At 49.7% G+C, this 16,693-nt stretch overlaps 8 protein-coding genes and 1 pseudogene across 8 annotated transcripts in view, besides 5 other annotated features; 8 read left to right on the plus strand and 1 right to left on the minus strand.

The window, feature by feature from the left end:
- Window positions 1-319: 319 nt before the first annotated feature.
- TraAM80_05207 (uncharacterized protein) lies at window positions 320-1,867 on the plus strand (the record flags this gene model as incomplete). The annotated part of the gene is made up of 1 exon (XM_029382097.1): window positions 320-1,867. The coding sequence occupies one exon, from the start codon at window positions 320-322 to the stop codon at window positions 1,865-1,867; it is 1,548 nt and encodes a 515-aa protein (XP_029238020.1).
- Window positions 1,868-2,166: 299 nt separating this feature from the next.
- Window positions 2,167-2,194: a microsatellite.
- Window positions 2,195-2,272: 78 nt separating this feature from the next.
- On the minus strand, window positions 2,273-2,814 carry TraAM80_05208 (hypothetical protein; annotated as a pseudogene).
- A 62-nt stretch (window positions 2,815-2,876) lies between these two features.
- Window positions 2,877-2,937: a sequence feature (A-rich).
- A 106-nt stretch (window positions 2,938-3,043) lies between these two features.
- Window positions 3,044-3,079: a sequence feature (GA-rich).
- Window positions 3,080-4,289: 1,210 nt separating this feature from the next.
- TraAM80_05209 (putative arginyl-tRNA synthetase) lies at window positions 4,290-6,368 on the plus strand (the record flags this gene model as incomplete). The annotated part of the gene is made up of 1 exon (XM_029382098.1): window positions 4,290-6,368. The coding sequence occupies one exon, from the start codon at window positions 4,290-4,292 to the stop codon at window positions 6,366-6,368; it is 2,079 nt and encodes a 692-aa protein (XP_029238021.1).
- Window positions 6,369-6,806: 438 nt separating this feature from the next.
- On the plus strand, window positions 6,807-8,474 carry TraAM80_05210 (transferase, transferring glycosyl group; the record flags this gene model as incomplete). The annotated part of the gene is made up of 1 exon (XM_029382099.1): window positions 6,807-8,474. The coding sequence occupies one exon, from the start codon at window positions 6,807-6,809 to the stop codon at window positions 8,472-8,474; it is 1,668 nt and encodes a 555-aa protein (XP_029238022.1).
- Window positions 8,475-8,705: 231 nt separating this feature from the next.
- Window positions 8,706-8,729: a microsatellite.
- Window positions 8,730-8,818: 89 nt separating this feature from the next.
- Window positions 8,819-10,114, plus strand: TraAM80_05211 (uncharacterized protein; the record flags this gene model as incomplete). The annotated part of the gene is made up of 1 exon (XM_029382100.1): window positions 8,819-10,114. One exon carries the CDS (start codon window positions 8,819-8,821, stop codon window positions 10,112-10,114), a length of 1,296 nt encoding a protein of 431 aa, XP_029238023.1.
- A 187-nt stretch (window positions 10,115-10,301) lies between these two features.
- Window positions 10,302-10,356: a microsatellite.
- Window positions 10,357-10,408: 52 nt separating this feature from the next.
- On the plus strand, window positions 10,409-11,377 carry TraAM80_05212 (uncharacterized protein; the record flags this gene model as incomplete). Its single annotated transcript, XM_029382101.1, has 1 exon — window positions 10,409-11,377. One exon carries the CDS (start codon window positions 10,409-10,411, stop codon window positions 11,375-11,377), a length of 969 nt encoding a protein of 322 aa, XP_029238024.1.
- Window positions 11,378-11,935: 558 nt separating this feature from the next.
- Window positions 11,936-13,744, plus strand: TraAM80_05213 (uncharacterized protein; the record flags this gene model as incomplete). The annotated part of the gene is made up of 1 exon (XM_029382102.1): window positions 11,936-13,744. The coding sequence occupies one exon, from the start codon at window positions 11,936-11,938 to the stop codon at window positions 13,742-13,744; it is 1,809 nt and encodes a 602-aa protein (XP_029238025.1).
- Window positions 13,745-14,183: 439 nt separating this feature from the next.
- On the plus strand, window positions 14,184-15,197 carry TraAM80_05214 (uncharacterized protein; the record flags this gene model as incomplete). The annotated part of the gene is made up of 1 exon (XM_029382103.1): window positions 14,184-15,197. The coding sequence occupies one exon, from the start codon at window positions 14,184-14,186 to the stop codon at window positions 15,195-15,197; it is 1,014 nt and encodes a 337-aa protein (XP_029238026.1).
- A 1,001-nt stretch (window positions 15,198-16,198) lies between these two features.
- Window positions 16,199-16,693, plus strand: part of TraAM80_05215 (large subunit ribosomal protein LP0) — a gene marked incomplete at both ends in the record, with an annotated part of 573 nt that continues 78 nt past the window's right edge. The window contains one exon of the mRNA XM_029382104.1: window positions 16,199-16,693. This exon is cut by the window's right edge and continues 78 nt beyond it. Coding sequence (XP_029238027.1) covers window positions 16,199-16,693 — 495 coding nt within the window.

Consider the following 16,693-nt stretch of genomic DNA (forward strand, 5'->3'; position numbering starts at 1 on the left):
CAGTGTGGCTGAAGAACGCACTCTGGACGGGAGGGGTGCGTCTTTCTCCCTTGTGCATCGGTGGGGAGGAAATGGAAGAAGGTGCTGCGTTTCCCACGCTTGGTCATCTTCACCAGCAAATAACACCAATGTTTTTTTTTGTGGCTTGGTTTTTACCTATGTGCTCTGCGTGACGTCTGCTTGTTTTGGCTTTCCGTCCGCTTCACTGTTTATTTCCCATTGAAAGGAAAACGGCCGCAAGAGAGAGTGAAAAAAAAAGAAATATATTTTTTAAAAAGGAGAAATGACTGAGTCAAACAACAACGCTATCAACACAAGCATGAACAACAACGCCGTAGACTCCCTGTTGATGCGTCTTAAGCTAACGGATTTAATTCCGAGGTTCAGAGAGATGAAGCTTGATCGCCTTGTAAACTTGCGTAAAATGAGTGCTGAGGAGCTTCGTGAGGCCGTCCCTGATGATGAGCAGCGGATTCTTCTCATTCAGGCCATTTCAAACCGTGGGTCGCACGAGAAGAGGCAGCAGTCACAAGCTGCCAACTTAAATCCCCCACGAAACACTGATGATGGGGGCCGTGTTGGCCTGCCTTTCCCACGTGGTTCCTCACGCGGTGGTGGCATGGGACGTGGCAGGGGCCGTGGTGGTCGCGGTGCTGGCGGCAACAGCAATGACACGAATACATCCTTCCCCAGTCGTCAACGTGCATGCAACCACTTCTTTACGGGGGAGTGCAAGTTTGGCGATCACTGCCGCTATAGTCATGACAAGGAGGTTTATGAAAAGGAAGTCGCCGAGCATGGGCCTCATCGATCCAGGGAGTCTGTTGGCAACTCGGAAGACTACTGTGAGATTTGCGAAATTCCTACGCAGCGCATCAAGTTCCTACTTGGCAACAAAGCTGAGCGTCTCCGGCTGATTCATGCTCAAAATCACACACACAACAAGCCCTTTCCGCGCGTCGAGAGTGATGTTGAGAAGTTTGAGCTGCGGGTGTACGGCTCTGACCCGCAATCGGTCCTGCAGACAAAGAAGATGATTCTGGCACATGTTGGGGTAAAAAAAGAGGAAGAGCAACGGAACCGTTTGCAGTACACAATCAATGAACTGAAGAGTAACCAGCGTTCAGCCAAGCTTCTAGCCGCTTGCAATGCCAAGAACGAAGGGACCCCACGTGAACTCTCGGAGTCGTCGTTGAAAAGTATTATCTCCTACTTTCGTTTTGAGAAGCAACAAGACATTCGCCACTTCTATTTGAACGTCAACAATGACCGCCTCAAACTGGATAAGGTGGCCAACATAGTTGCCCAGTTGCGGGGGGTTCAGGCTATTATGTTCTGTGATCAGAAGCGTGTGATGGAGATGAGTAAGGTGACTCAAAAGATTTCACGGTTCTTCAATGGTGTGACGCCACTGTTTTTGCATCGTGAACTTCCAAAGGCTGAACGTATGCAGATTCTTCAAGATTTTAAGGATGGTGAAGAGAACGATAACGGGGTTCGCGAACGCCTACTCGTCACCAATGAGGACTACGCGAAACTGGCAAGGAAGACGCTTATCCCATATGTTAACCTTGTCATCAACTACGTGGTGCCGCGGACAGAGGAGTACTACCTCCTGCAGTCGCTCGTAGCGGGACGTAATGACACTGTAGGGGTGTCTATTCTCTGTGTTAGTGCCTACGACCAGTCCACCTTCCACGACCTGCAGCAGAACATCCCGTTTACGGTGATTGAGGAGGAGAGCGATTTCGCAGAGACAGCGGTGCAGCTGGTGTATGACACGACGGCGAACCCGCTCACTGAAGAAGACGCCGACCCCCCAAGCGACTGGCGGGATAAGCTGGAGGAGAAAAAGCCATCCGCATGAGAGCCCTTTTGAGTTGCTTGCCGCTCTAGCAGCCTCATCGGATTCATAACTAACGCCGTGAATAAGCGGAGCGAAAGCACGCACGGAAGAAGAACCCCACGAAGAAAACAGAAAGAAAGAAAAGGAAAAGTAACATAAAACAAAAAGCGGCGATAGGAAGTTTGTAATTGGGAGAAAAGAACAATAAAATGAAAAGCATAAGAAAAAAAGAGAGGGACGAATGAGGCGAAAAGAAAAACAATCACACGAAGGGCGAGGGGTCGCCCCCTTCGTTTCGCTCCTTTGCTGCCTCTCGTATCTTTTTTTTTTCTTTTTTTTTTGTGTTTTACTGGTTCGTTCCTTGCATATCTTTTTTATTGTTGTTTTTCACTCCCCTTTCTCGTTCACCCCTCCCCCACCCCCCACACACCTCGTCATCGCTTCTGCCGTCGGGAAGCGGGAAATGGGAAATGCACTTCTCCTCTCTTCGCTTGCAAGTGTGCGTGCCTGATGCGAGAGGCGCGCTTGGGACCGCTGCTCTTTGTGCAGGAAGACAAAAGGGCGGTTGGAGCGAGGACACGTGAGGGAAGATGAACAAAAGGAGAGCAGAGAGATATGCAGCCAACCAAAGTATAGTGAAGCACTGTCGCCGTATGGGGTTGTGGAACGTGGGCGATTAATAGCCAACGAAGGGTTGGAAAGGAAACAACGAAAAAAAAAGGGGGGGAGAAGGAGAGAAAAACTGAAAGAAGCAACAATGACAAGGGGTGAATGACATAAAGAAGACAACGAAACATGAATGCCCAGCCGCGCAACGCGTGCTCTGAGGGAAAAAGCGAGAAGGGGGCAAGATGAGAAAAAGAATAAGTAAAGGATTGCGAGTGGAAAGAAGGGAGAACGGGGGCAGACGAGAGAATTGGGCCACATCGCGGTGCTAGGTGCATGCTCACATACAACGAAGAGAAGAAGAAGCAAAAAAAAAAAAAGAGTGACAAACGGCAGAAAGAGGGCCACGTGTATAACGTAGATGAAAGGAAGCAGAAAAAAAAAACAGTAACGAGAACAAGAACGAGAGAAAGTAAAAGAATAAGTGGATGAGAAAATGGTACGGAGACAAATGAGGGAGAAAGAAAGATAGGGAAACCGACAGAGGCGGAAAAGTTTGAGTGCTAGGATGCGTACTTGGCATATACATGAAGGAAGTGGAGAAGGCAGAGGAAGAAGAGGAGGAGGGGTATGCTTCCACTAACGCAAAGCCAAATTCGAGAAGAGAGAAAAGTGGGCAGGAAATTGCGAAGGACGGTGGGGCTGCAGAAATGGGGAGGAAAAATTGTTTTAAAAAAAGACGGAGCAAAGAGTGTTCAAAGAAGGGAAATACAGGAGAGAGGTGAATAGGTGGAGGAGATGCATATTTGGCTTCTGTTGGTGCAGAAAGTTTCCCTGGAGGTGCGAAAACGGCAGGGAATGCTGGAAAACCAGCATGGGCACAATGGTCGCTCATACACCTCTGAGCTGCGCGAGTAGACAAATTGATTGGTGAGTTCTTTGTGTGTATCTCCACCTCTCACACATTCTCTTCCATTCTGCGTCGCATGGAGCAACTCTAATGTATCCGTTGTCCTTTTTTCCTTCTGGCTTTTGCATATATTGTTTGTTCATTACACACATATGTACACACACGCGCCGCGTTTCTTCTTGCTTCCACTCTTCTATTTTTTTTTCTAATAACTGGGGGTGGCCATGTTTTCTTCTGTTTTTTTTTTCTTTTTGCCACTCCGCATGCGTGTGTGTGCGTTGATGCGCACGGGGCCGACCGTGCAGAAGGCAAACCACTGATGCGGGGCAATAAATAAATGTCTTTTGAACCAAAGCAGCAGCTGAGGGCAGAACGGGGAAAGCGGAAGTTAAGAAAACAAAAACGGAGGGAGAAAAGAGAGAGGGAGAATGAAATGTTGGCCATTAAATTCGCGCAGTAAAGAAGTCAGCCGATGAAACTGTGTTTCATACTCTGCTTCCTCCTTCACATACACATGCACATCCATTTTTTCACACAATTTTATTTTCGTTTTTCCCCCCTTTACCCCACTTTTTTGCTTCCTTCTCTGCGTTTTTTTTTAAATTATTTCATTCTGCTTTTCTTGTTGCTTCTCTTGGTGCATCTTCACCCTTACCTTTGCTCTGCAGCTGGCCGCTTGGCAACAGCCATTAGCTTTATGAATGCGGACCTATCCACCCCCTTCTTTTTCTCCTCCACACGCACATGCGCACACTCCTTGTTGGGGGTGTGACGTCCTTTATGGCTTATGTGCTTTCCTGCGTTGGATTTTTTTTTTTTTTGCTCTGTCCTTCTGCACACTGTATTCGTCCCATTAGCATTCCACTTTACCCCCATCACCACAGACATCTTCCTATTTCTCCCAACACAAGCAGCGGAAGGGTCGAAATGGCACGGTTATGCACAGGCGCCAATGCCGAGCTTGCACTGAAATATATTTTGCGTCGTGCCATTGAAAAGGCATTTCCTTCCGTTAATCCCCCAGAGGTTCTCATCACACTCGGTAAAGTCACCGAGTACCAGTGCAATAATGCCATGGGACTAGCTAGACTTCTATCCAAGGCAACACCTCCAATCAAGATGACTCCTGCCCTCGTAGGTGAGACGTTGAAGAAGAATCTGGAGGAGAATGATCTTATTGACAGCTTTGAACCAACACCACAAGGGTTTATTAACATTTCCATCAAACGAGAATGGGTGGCTGCCATGGTGATGTGTGTGCTCAAACTGGGCGTTAAGGCTCCACAACTCCCCAAGCAAAAGGTGCTTGTGGACTTTTCATCACCCAACATTGCGAAGGAGATGCACGTGGGTCATCTCCGTTCCACCATTATTGGGGAGAGTATTTCACGTCTTTTTGAGTTTTGTGGCTTTGAGGTGCACCGCATCAATCACGTGGGAGATTGGGGCACGGCATTTGGGATGCTTATCTTGTACTTAAAGCGCCAACACCCGGACTTTCTTACCAAGATGCCGGACATCACAGATCTTACCAAGTTGTATCGTGAATCCAAAAAATTGTTTGACGAGGAGCCTGAGTTCAAAGAACAGGCACGACTACAGGTGGTTAGGCTACAGGCATTGGAAGAAGAATCAGTTCGGGCATGGGAAATTATCTGTGAAGCTTCTCGGAGGGAATTTAACCTTATTTACGAGCGTCTTGGCACTCGCATTGAAGAACGTGGAGAGAGTTTCTACAACCCACTCATTCCGAAGGTGCTAAGTCTACTGGAGGAGGCCGGGCAGCTGGAGGAAAGCAGCGGCGCAAAGCTTGTCGTCAGCAAGGAGAAAAAGGTGATCAGTTCATTGGAGGCGAAGGACATGTCCAAACTGCTCGTGCCGCACCTCATTAAGCTTCAGCGTGATGGTACGACAGAGTTTCACCCGAATATGATCACTACAATGAAGGAAGTGGGTATCTTGAAGGGTGAGGACGGCAACGAAACGGTGATGCTTTCAAAGAAAGAGACCAAACCGCTTGCAAAGATTGATGCTCGCACAGACATTGACAAAATTGTACCACAGCTTCAGTCTTTTTATAAGAAGCAGTTGCCACCACTTTTTCGGGAGGTGCTTGAGGCTGCAGGTATCATTGATGGGGATATGGTTGCTGTTCCACGCTTTACTTTTCCGCTCATCCTTCAAAAGAGTGATGGTGGTTTCACATACGATACAACGGATGTGACGTCCATGTATCACCGTTTTGTGATGGAAAAAATGGATCGTGTGGTGATCTGTACAGACGTTGGGCAATACGAGCACTTCCGTATGTGCGCTCAGCTGGTGAAAGACATGGGTTGGATGGGCGATGCAACGTGGGATCATGCCGGTTTTGGCCTCGTCACAGGCACTGACGGGAAAAAGATTAAGACGCGCAGTGGAGAGACAGCAAAACTAAAGGATTTGCTTGACGAGGCGGTGGAGCGTTCGCTCGCCATTTTGGAGGAGCGTGAAGCTGGTGAACGTAGCCAGGGGCACAGCAAGGAGGAAATGGAAACCTTGTCTAAAATTATTGGCATTGGTGCTGTGAAATACTTTGATTTGAAGCAGACCCGTGTCAATGATTACGCTTTCAGTTACGACAAGATGCTTGATATGTCGGGTAACACCGCTGTCTTCCTTTTGTACCAGTACGCCCGCTTATGCTCCATTCAACGCAAGGCAGGCGTGAGTGACGAGGAATTTATGAAGGCGGAGGTTATAATCAACACCCCACAGGAGAAGAAACTGGCACTGTGCGCCCTCCGCATGGAATCTGTTGTGCTAAAGACAGTGGAGGACCTCTTTCCACATCATCTTACCGACTTTGCATATGAGCTGGTCTCCCACTTCTCAGACTTCTTCCAGAACTGCAGGGTTATTGGGGATGATTTGCAGAATAGCCGTCTTTGCCTTGTGGAGCTCACCCGCATCACGTTGAAGAAGATTTTGGATATCCTCAATATTGAGGTGGCGGAGCGGATTTAAGTGACATGCATAGATAAAAGGAAACGGCAGGAACTTGGTGGACGTGCTGCGGTAGGCCGTGGAAGAGGGAGGATGATGTCAACGGGGCTTAGCGTAACAGAACACCGAATGCCACGCAGTTGTTGCTCTTCTCTTGGGCGGATGTTGTTGCGTTGTTGGAAGAAAGCAACAGCAAACTCCCCGTACACACACACGCACAAAAAGACGATATCAGAGGAAAATAAAAATAAAAACATAACACTTATAAGTCGAAGTTAACGAATAATAAAAATGGCAAAGAACAAAAAAAAAGCCGGCAACAATCGACCCTCTCATTGCTACCTGCGCTGCTGCTCAGTTTTGCCGCGAGTACTGGATTGATGTGTGGCTGTATGTGGTGTGGAATGACTGCCGTGTTTACCTCTTTTTTATCCCAGTTTTTCGGTGTAAATAGTGTTGATGGCGCAGACCTGGTTTAGACCGCATCCGCTTGGCATTTATCCAAGAGGAAATGCGAGGAGGGCAGAGGACTTGTCCGCACCAAGGTTTGGCAGCCTTTCACTTCTTCAGTTCGCTGCCAAGGGCCGGAGGAGCAAATTAGTGCTTGTGTACAGGCCCACCGAAGAGGCATTTCTGGAGCTGCTGCTTCATATGTTGTCCTTCGCCGCGGTGGACGACATCTGCCGTTTGTCGGCCACTAGCACGGGTTGGTACTGTTTTATTCATGCCTCCGATACGTTTAAGCAGGCACACAGCCTTATGTCAGCCAACTATTTGTGTTTTCGCGGGAGCTGGAAGGAGACTGCGGTTCGAGCGTTTCTCCTGGAGGCGACAGATGCGGCAACTTTTGCGCCGAACAAACGGCATCGCACGGAGCATAGCAACTCTGCTGCGGATGTGTTCCGGTTTAAACATTCCCCAGTTGCTGTAAGTCGCTCTTTTTTTAACGATCTGCTGTTTCAGGCATGGATGTGCACAATTCTTCCATGCCATTACCATCTTTTACCCGCTCTGAAGGATGAGGCTGGCGCCTCTGCGAGTCCGGGTGCGGCACGCAAATGTGAGGTAAACTCATCAGGAAATGCAACAAATTTTCGCTCTCTGTTGAAAGATGTGCCGCGCCTTAGCGGTCTGTCTCCAGAGGAATTTCGAGAGAGTTTTGAAAAACCGAACTTGCCAGTAATCCTCACGGATGTGGCTACTCATTGGCCCTTCTTTAAGATTCTTCAGGGAAAGTTTGAGAATTTGGCGCAAAAGAAGGAGGCGTTGTTTCGTCCGGGCGCTTCCACCGACGTCCCCATGCGTTGTGAGAGTACTACGATGACAGTCTCTGATTACGTGCGTTATGCACAAGAGCAATCAGACGAGCGTCCCATTTATATGTTCGATGCGGAGTTTGGAACCTCCATGGCTATTGAGTCGCTTTACTCTGTGCCAGAGCATTTCGCCCGCGATGACTTCTTCAAAGTTCTGGGGGACGCGCGTCCAAAGTACCGCTGGATCGTTGCGGGCCCACGCCGCGGTGGCAGCAGTTTCCATGTCGACCCAAACTACACGAACGCCTGGAACGCCAACTTGACGGGGCGAAAGCGATGGATTTTGTTTCCACCCGGTTGCATCCCGGACGGTGTTTTCCCTACGGCTGACATGTCTGAAGTCACCACCCCTGTTTCACTTTCAGAGTGGTTGCTAAACTACTACGATGCGTGCGTAGAGCGATGGCGAGGCGTTGGGTATGAGTGCATATGCGAACCCGGCGATATCATGTTTATTCCTTGTGGCTGGTGGCACTTTGTGATCAACTTGGAAGACTCCGTTGCAATCACGCAGAACTATGTCTCGGAAAGTAACCTGTCGAGTGTTATGAAATTCCTCGTTGCCATGAAGTCATCGATTACAGGCATTGATGAAGATGCGGAGGATATTACGAGTGACGTAGTGCGGAGTAGGCGTGCCCATTTCGCAGAAGAGTTTGCTGCCGCGATGCATGTGACATTCCCCGACTTGATGCAGCGAGTAGAGAGCGATCTTGAAAAGGAGATGCAGCAGCGTCGGCAAAAGCAGCAGGAGTGTGTCGCACTGCCGCTGCTGGATATCGGGGAAGAGGGGTTTACGTTTAACTTTTGAAGACAATACACATGGGCACATATATACATAATGAAACCGCTGTTGCTGATGCCTTTGTCGTTGTTCCCATCTAAGGACATAAATGCGTTGTTTTTTTCTTACTATGAGGTCTTGCGGAATGCAACTTCCACGGTGGTTTTTGTGCCGTTTAGCGAAAAATTGTAATAATTTGCACTTTTTTGTGCCGTTTTTGTTTTTGTTTCCTGTGTTTTTTATCTCTTTTTGTTTCCCTGTGTGTGTGTGTGTGTGTGTGTGGTCTCGGGCTCCCACTGGCCTAGCATTGTGAGCACGCAGTATCTGTGAGGCGAGGGAGAGAGGGGGGTGGGGTCAACGCACTTTCGCTCATGGGGTTTCTGGCAAACTTCTACGAGACGTTAGCCAAGGAGGGGCGTCTCGATGTTCTACTACTCTTTGGCATGTACGACGAGCGTGTTTACGAGGTCGTAGATCGTCATCGCCTGGCAAATGACATTGTTAAGCTGCTGCCATCCCCACGGGCAGCCTTGTTTCTCTCACGCGGTATGGTCTATGACTGTATTAACGAGGTCGTTATTCGCGACTTTATCAAAATTTGCATGATGCTCTCTCGCTACAAGTCCGTGGAAGAAGGGGCAAGTCTCGCCGAACTTATTGGAAGTTGCGGGATTCCTGAGCAGTACCGGATGAGCATGTTTAATTTTAGCGAGACCTATCGCCATATGATCTTGTCGAAATCGTATTTTCCTCAGCGATCAGTGTTGCGGCTTTTATCCTACATTTTCTGCGATGACATCCTTTCAGATGCTGTGGCCCAACTGCAGTACAAGTCGGATATCTTAAACCATGTGAATAAAGTGTACGTGGATACCCCAGACCTTGTGTCGTGGCGTTTTTCTGTGCGTGTCATGTCACTTGCGGGTGGGTATAACGAGGATCGCAGCGACGTCGAGTACACGGAGTTGTTGACCCGCGTGGTCACGCGCATGGTTCCAGAGTTTTTCATTTACTTTACCGCAACGTTTGTATACGCCATGTTTCGTCACTATCCGCGGCGTGTGCGTGGCATCACGCCGCGGTGGCTCGCTCGGCAGCGTGCTCTTTTTTCTGCCACTTACTGTGCCATATTGGGCGTGTACGTCAATTCATATCTTGAGTACCGTATTTACAAGCATAGGATACTGTACGAACTACGTAAAAGTCAAGAGTTCCGTCGTCGGCGTGGTGCGGCAAAGCGTGGTATTGAATACCACGAAAACAAGTATTTTGACAACCTTGAGGGTGTGACGCGTCGTGTCTACTCGATGCAGAGCACGGCGTATGGTACCACTGGCGGAGCACTGCTGCTTTCCATTCTTCCTCTTGCCCCAGTGAAGTTCCCGAAATGGATGGGGGACGTTGCATGGCGTCACCCCTTTGTCCCGCGTCTATTCCCGGCCGTGCTGGGAATGCACACAGCATCACGGTGCCTGGTGCCCTTTGTCTTTGCCCCCTTTGTGACTGTGACAATTTCGAGATTCAACGGCTGGGGAGCAACCCTGTACGATCGTTACGTGGAGTTTCGCATGCGGATGTGGTACCGCAAGGTGGAAGTGGCTTTTGATACATCGACAGATGTGGTGGATGCCGACATCACAAAAGATCAACGCAAGAAACTATTTTAGTCAACTCCTGCTGCGTGCGACGTTGTGAGGTCGCATGAGGAGGGAAGTTATGATATACCTGCAGACCTTCTCACAGCAGCTGCTGCGGTTGCTATTGACTTGAAGCAGGCCAATTAGGGTGGGAGGAGGGGACAAGAAGAGACCAAAAGAGGAAGAAGAAAATGAAATAGCGGGGGGGGGGGGGAAGTTTCTTTTATTAGCGTTTTTTTTTCTTTTCACTTTCCTTTCATTCTTCTCGTCTTGATAGATCGTGTCACGCTGAGGCTGGGGCTGCCCAGGTTGAAGAAAGAAGATATGCTGGTTGAAGGTATTCCATTGAGGGTGAAACTAGGCCAAAATGCACTGGACGCAGTGACTCTGTTGCAAATAGGGAAAGAGATCAGTGGCGTTGAGCCCGTTCTCAAAAGCACAAGACGTGTTTTGGAGAAGACAAGAACTGTCGCACTGCAAAAGAGCGGAAGCGCAAATCGCGAGTATGAGCAGGAGGCTCTTGTGTATGCTGCCAGAAAGCGGGCTGGCATGGATGCGTTTTTTATCAAGGAGGATGTCTTTCATGAGTTTCAAGAAGTTTACTTGAGCATTGTAGAGGAGGAGCGCAACGCGCGCCATGGCATGGAGTACCTTTACGCAGAAATCAAAAAACGTGCCGTTGAGGTCCGTAGTGCGGAGTACTTCATGGGCACCAAGTGTGTTTTTGAACGCTTCACTGTAGAGGAGGAGGCGCGGGAGAAAAAGGTGAAGATGCTGCAGGAATACATGGGATTCTTGGCTGCTTTGAGGTTTGTGGAGGAGGAGGCGCGGCAGGAGGCCATACAGAAGGCGAAGCAACGGCGGCACTGGACGTTGCAGCAAACAGTCACTCACTCAATGCCGCAGCCTCCGTTGGGAAAACCTAGCTGGATGGCCACGCTTTTTGGTTGTCAGCAGGCCAAACCTCCTCAAGCACGCCCGCAATACGCACCGCAAGATTCGTCGCCTGCGGCACAGGCTCGTCCCTACAGGTTACCAGATGCCTACCTTGAGTATCGGCAGCAGCAGCAGCAGCAGCAGCAGCAGCAAATGTCATCGACTGGTTTTTACGCCTCCGTGCCCAGCGGGGGAAGCTCTTCTTACGGTACTTGTTTTGCTCCCCATGTTCAGCCTGCGCCGCAAAGCAGTTTTGAACCGCAGTTCCAACCGGTTTCACAACCGCAGTGGCCGAGCACCGGTTGGACGAGCTTTTCACAAGGTGAACCAGGTCGAAATCAGTATCACGGTCTCTAGGAAGAAGATGTTTTACATTTTGTGGATTCCCCTGCAGAATCGGTTGCGGCTGAATACTTGGAGCAAAGGGTTTGTAAGCTTCAAGCAGCAGACTTTACGACGGGTCACGAGCCTTATTATTTTTGAAGGTTGTTATTCCCCGAGGTTATGTATTTATTTTGTTTGATAGTTACCAGCGTTCTCGTGCTGCTGCCTTTCTGGTGAGTAGCATCTTTCTTCTGGAGCGTGATAGTGATTGCCCCAAGTATATCTATCAGTGTTTGTGTGCTTCCGTTTTGCTTCTTTTTTGCTGTATGAAACGCATACATGTTTCCGACAACCCACATTTTTGCGTTTCTGTTTTTTTTTTTTGCTTTTTTACTTCTCACTGCCATGTGCCAGTTATCGCCTTTTTTTGTCAGGCGAAAGAATAGGAAAGAGCGAGGACCGATAGCATTTGGACCTCTCTATTCCAAGAAAAACATACGGGACGGACACACTCGTGCATATATATATTGAGCGACTAATATTCTTGTGGGTAGCAACTGACGTTACGACGATACACACACATTCTTTTTAATGGCGTCTTCCTTTTTGGTTCCCTTTACGCTGCACGTTAAGCGATCGGAACCATGCGAATTACTTCAAGACGAGCTTGGGCCCCTACTGTCATTACTCCGTGGGGAAGGGGATCTCTTGCCCAGAACAAACCCAGCTGCAGTGCGAACCGCGCCTGGTGCTAACACACTGCAGCATTTGTTGGATAATGTTGCCGTACCGCCTGTCAACTTGGAAGTGGAACGCGCTAATGATGGTATTATCGACTTTATTGCTAGTGCTAGACGTTCTGCGCGCTTTGAGCAGAGTTACGTTAGTCTTATCTTTCAAGAGTACTGTAGACGCAAAAACATTGAAAAAGAACGAGAGGAGGTGCTAGACGAATGTAGGAGGTCACGGCAGGAACTGGTGGACGCCGAACTCCCGCCAGACGTTCGCGCGTCGTTGGCCGCGTTGGAGGGCGAAGAGTCCAAAGGGCGTGAGGCGGTGATGGCGGCGTACAAAGCCTTTTTGGACTGGGTGGATGCGACCACGCCAGAGTGGCTGGAGGCTGTGCTTTGCCGGGAAAGGGGGAGGCAGGCGAAGGCGGCTGCCATCGATGCGGCGAAGCGTGCCTTGGAGGATGAACTTGAGCAGCGGGACAGTGGAGCGACAACGGGTACAGAGGGCCTTGCCACAGATGAATCCTTGCGGCAACGAGCAATTGCCATGATCGAACAGGAGCAGGAGCGTCGCTTACAGGCGCAGGAGGATCAGGTAAATATGCTACGCAATCAGGAGGACCAGTTGCGACGCCAAATTGAAGAGAACAGGCGGCGCCGTGAGGTGGAGAAGGAAAAGCAACGCAAGGACGAGCTTGAATACAGGTACAGAGGGCTGGTGGAGCAGGAGAGCTCCTTGCAACAGCGCTTGTCGCAGTATGGACAGGCGCGGACAAGGCGCGAGGAAGAGCGTCGTATGCTGCTGGAACATATTGAGGCTGAAGAACAGTTACTCCGCCGACGCCTGGAAGAGAGGGAGGTGCAGCGGAAAAAGGCTGAGGAGGAAAAGCAAAAAATGGAGCGTGAACACCGTGATGAGCTTTACGAACACGTGGAGGCGGAAGAAGAGTTGCTTCGGCAGCGACTTCAGCGTTATGAAGAGGCGCGGGCGGTGGAGGCGGAAAAGGCGAAGCGGCGGGCAGAAGAAGAGCGGGATGAGCTGTACGAACACGTGCGTGCGGAGGAGGAAATCTTGCAACGGCGGCTTGAGCAGCGGCGGAAAGAGGAGGCGGCGGAGAAGGTGAGGCGTGAGGAGGAGGAGCAGGATCGCCAAAGAGATGCGCTGCTCAAGGCACTGGCGGTGGAGACCTCCGCATTGGAGGAGCGAATGCGTCACCGAGAGGCAGAGGCCCATCGATTGCAACGGCTGGAATATGAAAAAAGGGAGGAGGAGCTACGCTTGCTGGTCGAAATGGAGGCAAAGCAGAGCCGCCGTATGGAGGAGCACGAGAAACAGCCGCAGACATCACCTCAATGGCATCAGTATCACCATTACCATCACCCTCCGCAACACCATCAGTGTCAGCATCCGCCACAGCCGCCGAGCCAACCTGCTTCTTCTAATAGCCACACCTACCACGATCCAACGTTGTTGGGCCCTCCTCTACAGCCGCCATCGCACAGTAGTGATTCTACAGCTGCTGCAGGCTCTCCAGCTGCGTACCCGTGGGGGGTCAACGCGGTTCCACCTTCTTACTTGCATCACACGCATTCTTACCCACACCCCCAGCAACTGCAGCCGCAGCCGCCAACACCACCACACTACATGCCGTTTTCATTTCAGCGGTGAGTTTATCTGAGGTTTTGTGTGAAGTAAAACCAAAAACAGTCAACAACAATATCAATGAAGTGAGGGCAGGTAGCGTGGCGTGGCTCTATGTGATGCTTTTCACTGACGTATGTGACTTTCTCAAAGATTAATCTGGCTATTTGCCTTTGCACGTATATATTATTGCTATTATGTGTCAGAGGAGGAGGGGAGGGCGAGAGTTAATCAGGTGTGTGTAGGAAGAGGAAAACAAGCCTTCATTACTCACGTTGACTTCATAAAGGTTCTGTATTTAGTTACTTTTTTTCTCCATTTGTGCTCGAAGAGGGCCCCAAACGCACGGAAGGGCATTAACAACAAATAGGAAGTTGTTTTTATGCGACGGCTACGCCGAGGGGGTTTGTGCCTCATATGGGGGACTTTAGTGTTCACCATTTGTGTCTCCTTTCTTTACCTGTTTATGGATCTTGACCACGATGGAACTCTTCAGCGGGAGGTCTCTTCCTCGGATTCCGTGGTGCGTCGCAGTTGCAGTTTTAACGACAAGTTCCCATTGAGGGAGAGGAACACCACCCGCGTTGTGGCTTCATCTGGTATCTTCTCTCATGTTGGTGCGTCTCGCGTTCTTCTCATAGACGATGCCAATGCCATGGTGGATCTCACCATGCAGCGAGTTTTCAATAAAACTCTGTGTCCAGTGGAGCCTATGGAGAAAGATCACCCCAAATTCGTGGAGTTTCTTGCGTTTTTTGCCGGGGTCTTCAAGACGAAGTATAACAACACCCCATGGTGGCTAGATGAAGGTAGTCTTATTGGCGTGGGAAGAGCAGGTACCATTGTGAACGCCGATGACGACTTCGACTTTTTTGTTCTCCTCCCAAACTCCACAGCCCCCTGCAGACAGCAATCACTGGAATGCACTCGGGAAGAATTTAATGTGTTTATTCATCGCTTTCTCTTGCCTCTCTGGGAGGCCGGTGCGTGCATCCGCCGGTTTAACCCCAATATTACCAAGTTTGACTCCGATCGCCGTTTATTATATACATTGCAGATTCGCAATCCGAATCATGCACACAACCCATTGCAGTGCTTCAACTCCAGAGCACCGTTCGCGCACATGCACCTTGGTATGCTCAATGCCGATGGGGAACTTGAAACAAACAAGTGGGTGGGTCCCAATTCCCACCCAAAGGATAAGTTGCCACTGAACTTGATGCTGCCTGTGCGCCGCTGTCGCCTAGGTGCAAGTGATGCACCATGCCCGTTTGACATTGTGGGATACTTGAAGCTGCGTAATAGGGGAGAATACATTCGCAATTCCAAGGATGGTACCTGTCTACTCGTGAAGAAAAAATGGAGCAGGGTCCGGAAAATCAACCAAGTTAAGAAGGTGCAACTTCTTCATGACTGTGGGTATAACAGTATGATTAGTTTGAAGCAGCGGTTTATCGATACAAATTATAGTGCATGCTAAGGTTGATACTCAGTTGTTATTCTTCTTTGTGAACGTTGTTTTTTGTTGCTCCTGCATATATATATATATACTGCACCTTACACTTTGTGGCTTGTCTCGTTGCTTTGTGGTACTGGAGTTCCAGGTTGGAGAGAATGTGGCAGAGTCCATTGTCCCACGTGATTCACACAGCTTGTGGACCGTGGTGCATTAGTGTTGTGTGGCGCCCATGGAAAGCTGGGACGGGGTCTTCTGGTTCTATGCAGAGTAGCCCACCGTTCTGAGGCAGGTGAGAACGATGCGTGAAAGTGACGTCACTAATCACCATTACAAATGGAAACACTCCCAGGGATATCCGTTGCTGGTTTGGAAGTACCACGTTGCTAGCACAAACCTCACCGCGCACTGTACTATTGGTCTTTTTTTTTTTAGGGGAGGGACTGGCAGCGCAGGCTGTCTTCTTGGGGAAGCTGTGCTTTGGGGCTGGGCTTGACTCGGCCACATGTCGTGGGTGTTTGAGGCCAAAAATGGAAATTACTTTGGCTTGTGCGATGGTGCTGTGCCCGGGTACGGGGGGGGAGCTCTAGCGTGTATTTTAAAATACGTAGAGCCTGCCTCATTCAGTTGGCAATGAAGGGGGCATGTCAAATTTCCCCGAAATGTTCGTTTTGACTGCTTTTATTTTCATTATTATTATACGTGATTGCGGCCTTTTCCCTCTCTTACATGCTGATTGGATATCTGGTGAATGGATGGGGACGCTAAGATTCCACCGTCTGTCGTTTAAACACGCCTCACCACGCACTCTTTCCCACCCCTTCTCGTTTACGTCCTTTGTGCCTATGCGTAGCCATCTCTCTTGCAGCGAATACATACGTGGCTTCTTAGGCCTGTGCGTGTATGTGAGTAATTGTTTTCCGTTTGCCTGTGTTGTGCATATTTGGTTTTCTCTCTTTTTATTTTTTCTCATCAATTCCACTACGAATCTTGAAAAGCTGTACGCTTCATTGTGAAAAACAGCTATGCCGTCCGTCTCCGAAGCCAAGCGGGAGTACGAGGAGCGTCTGAACGGATGCCTCACCAAGTACAGCCGCATCCTCTTTTGTCTGATGGACAACGTCCGCTCGCAGCAGGTGCACGACGTTCGCCGCGACCTTCGTGGTCTGGGTGAACTTGTGATGGGGAAGAAGACGCTTCAGAAGAAGATTGTGGAGAAGCGTGCGGATGAGAAGAAGGCGACGGCCTCCGACAAGTTGTTCTACAACAAGTGCATCGAACGGAAGCTGTTGTGTGGCAACACCGCCCTTATCTTCACGAACGAGGAAATCTCCGCCATCACGGATGTGCTAGACAAGCACCGTGTGCAGGCCCCTGCCCGCGTGGGCGCCATCTCCCCGTGCGACGTCATTGTTCCCGCTGGTAACACTGGCATGGAGCCCAAGGCGACTGCCTTTTTCCAGGCACTGAACATTGCAACAAAGATTGCAAAGGGGACCGTTGAAATTGTGACTGAAAAG

This window comes from Trypanosoma rangeli, assembly GCF_003719475.1.
Source record: "Trypanosoma rangeli strain AM80 chromosome Unknown Tra_15.4_contig_00165, whole genome shotgun sequence".
NCBI lineage: Eukaryota > Euglenozoa > Kinetoplastea > Trypanosomatida > Trypanosomatidae > Trypanosoma > Trypanosoma rangeli.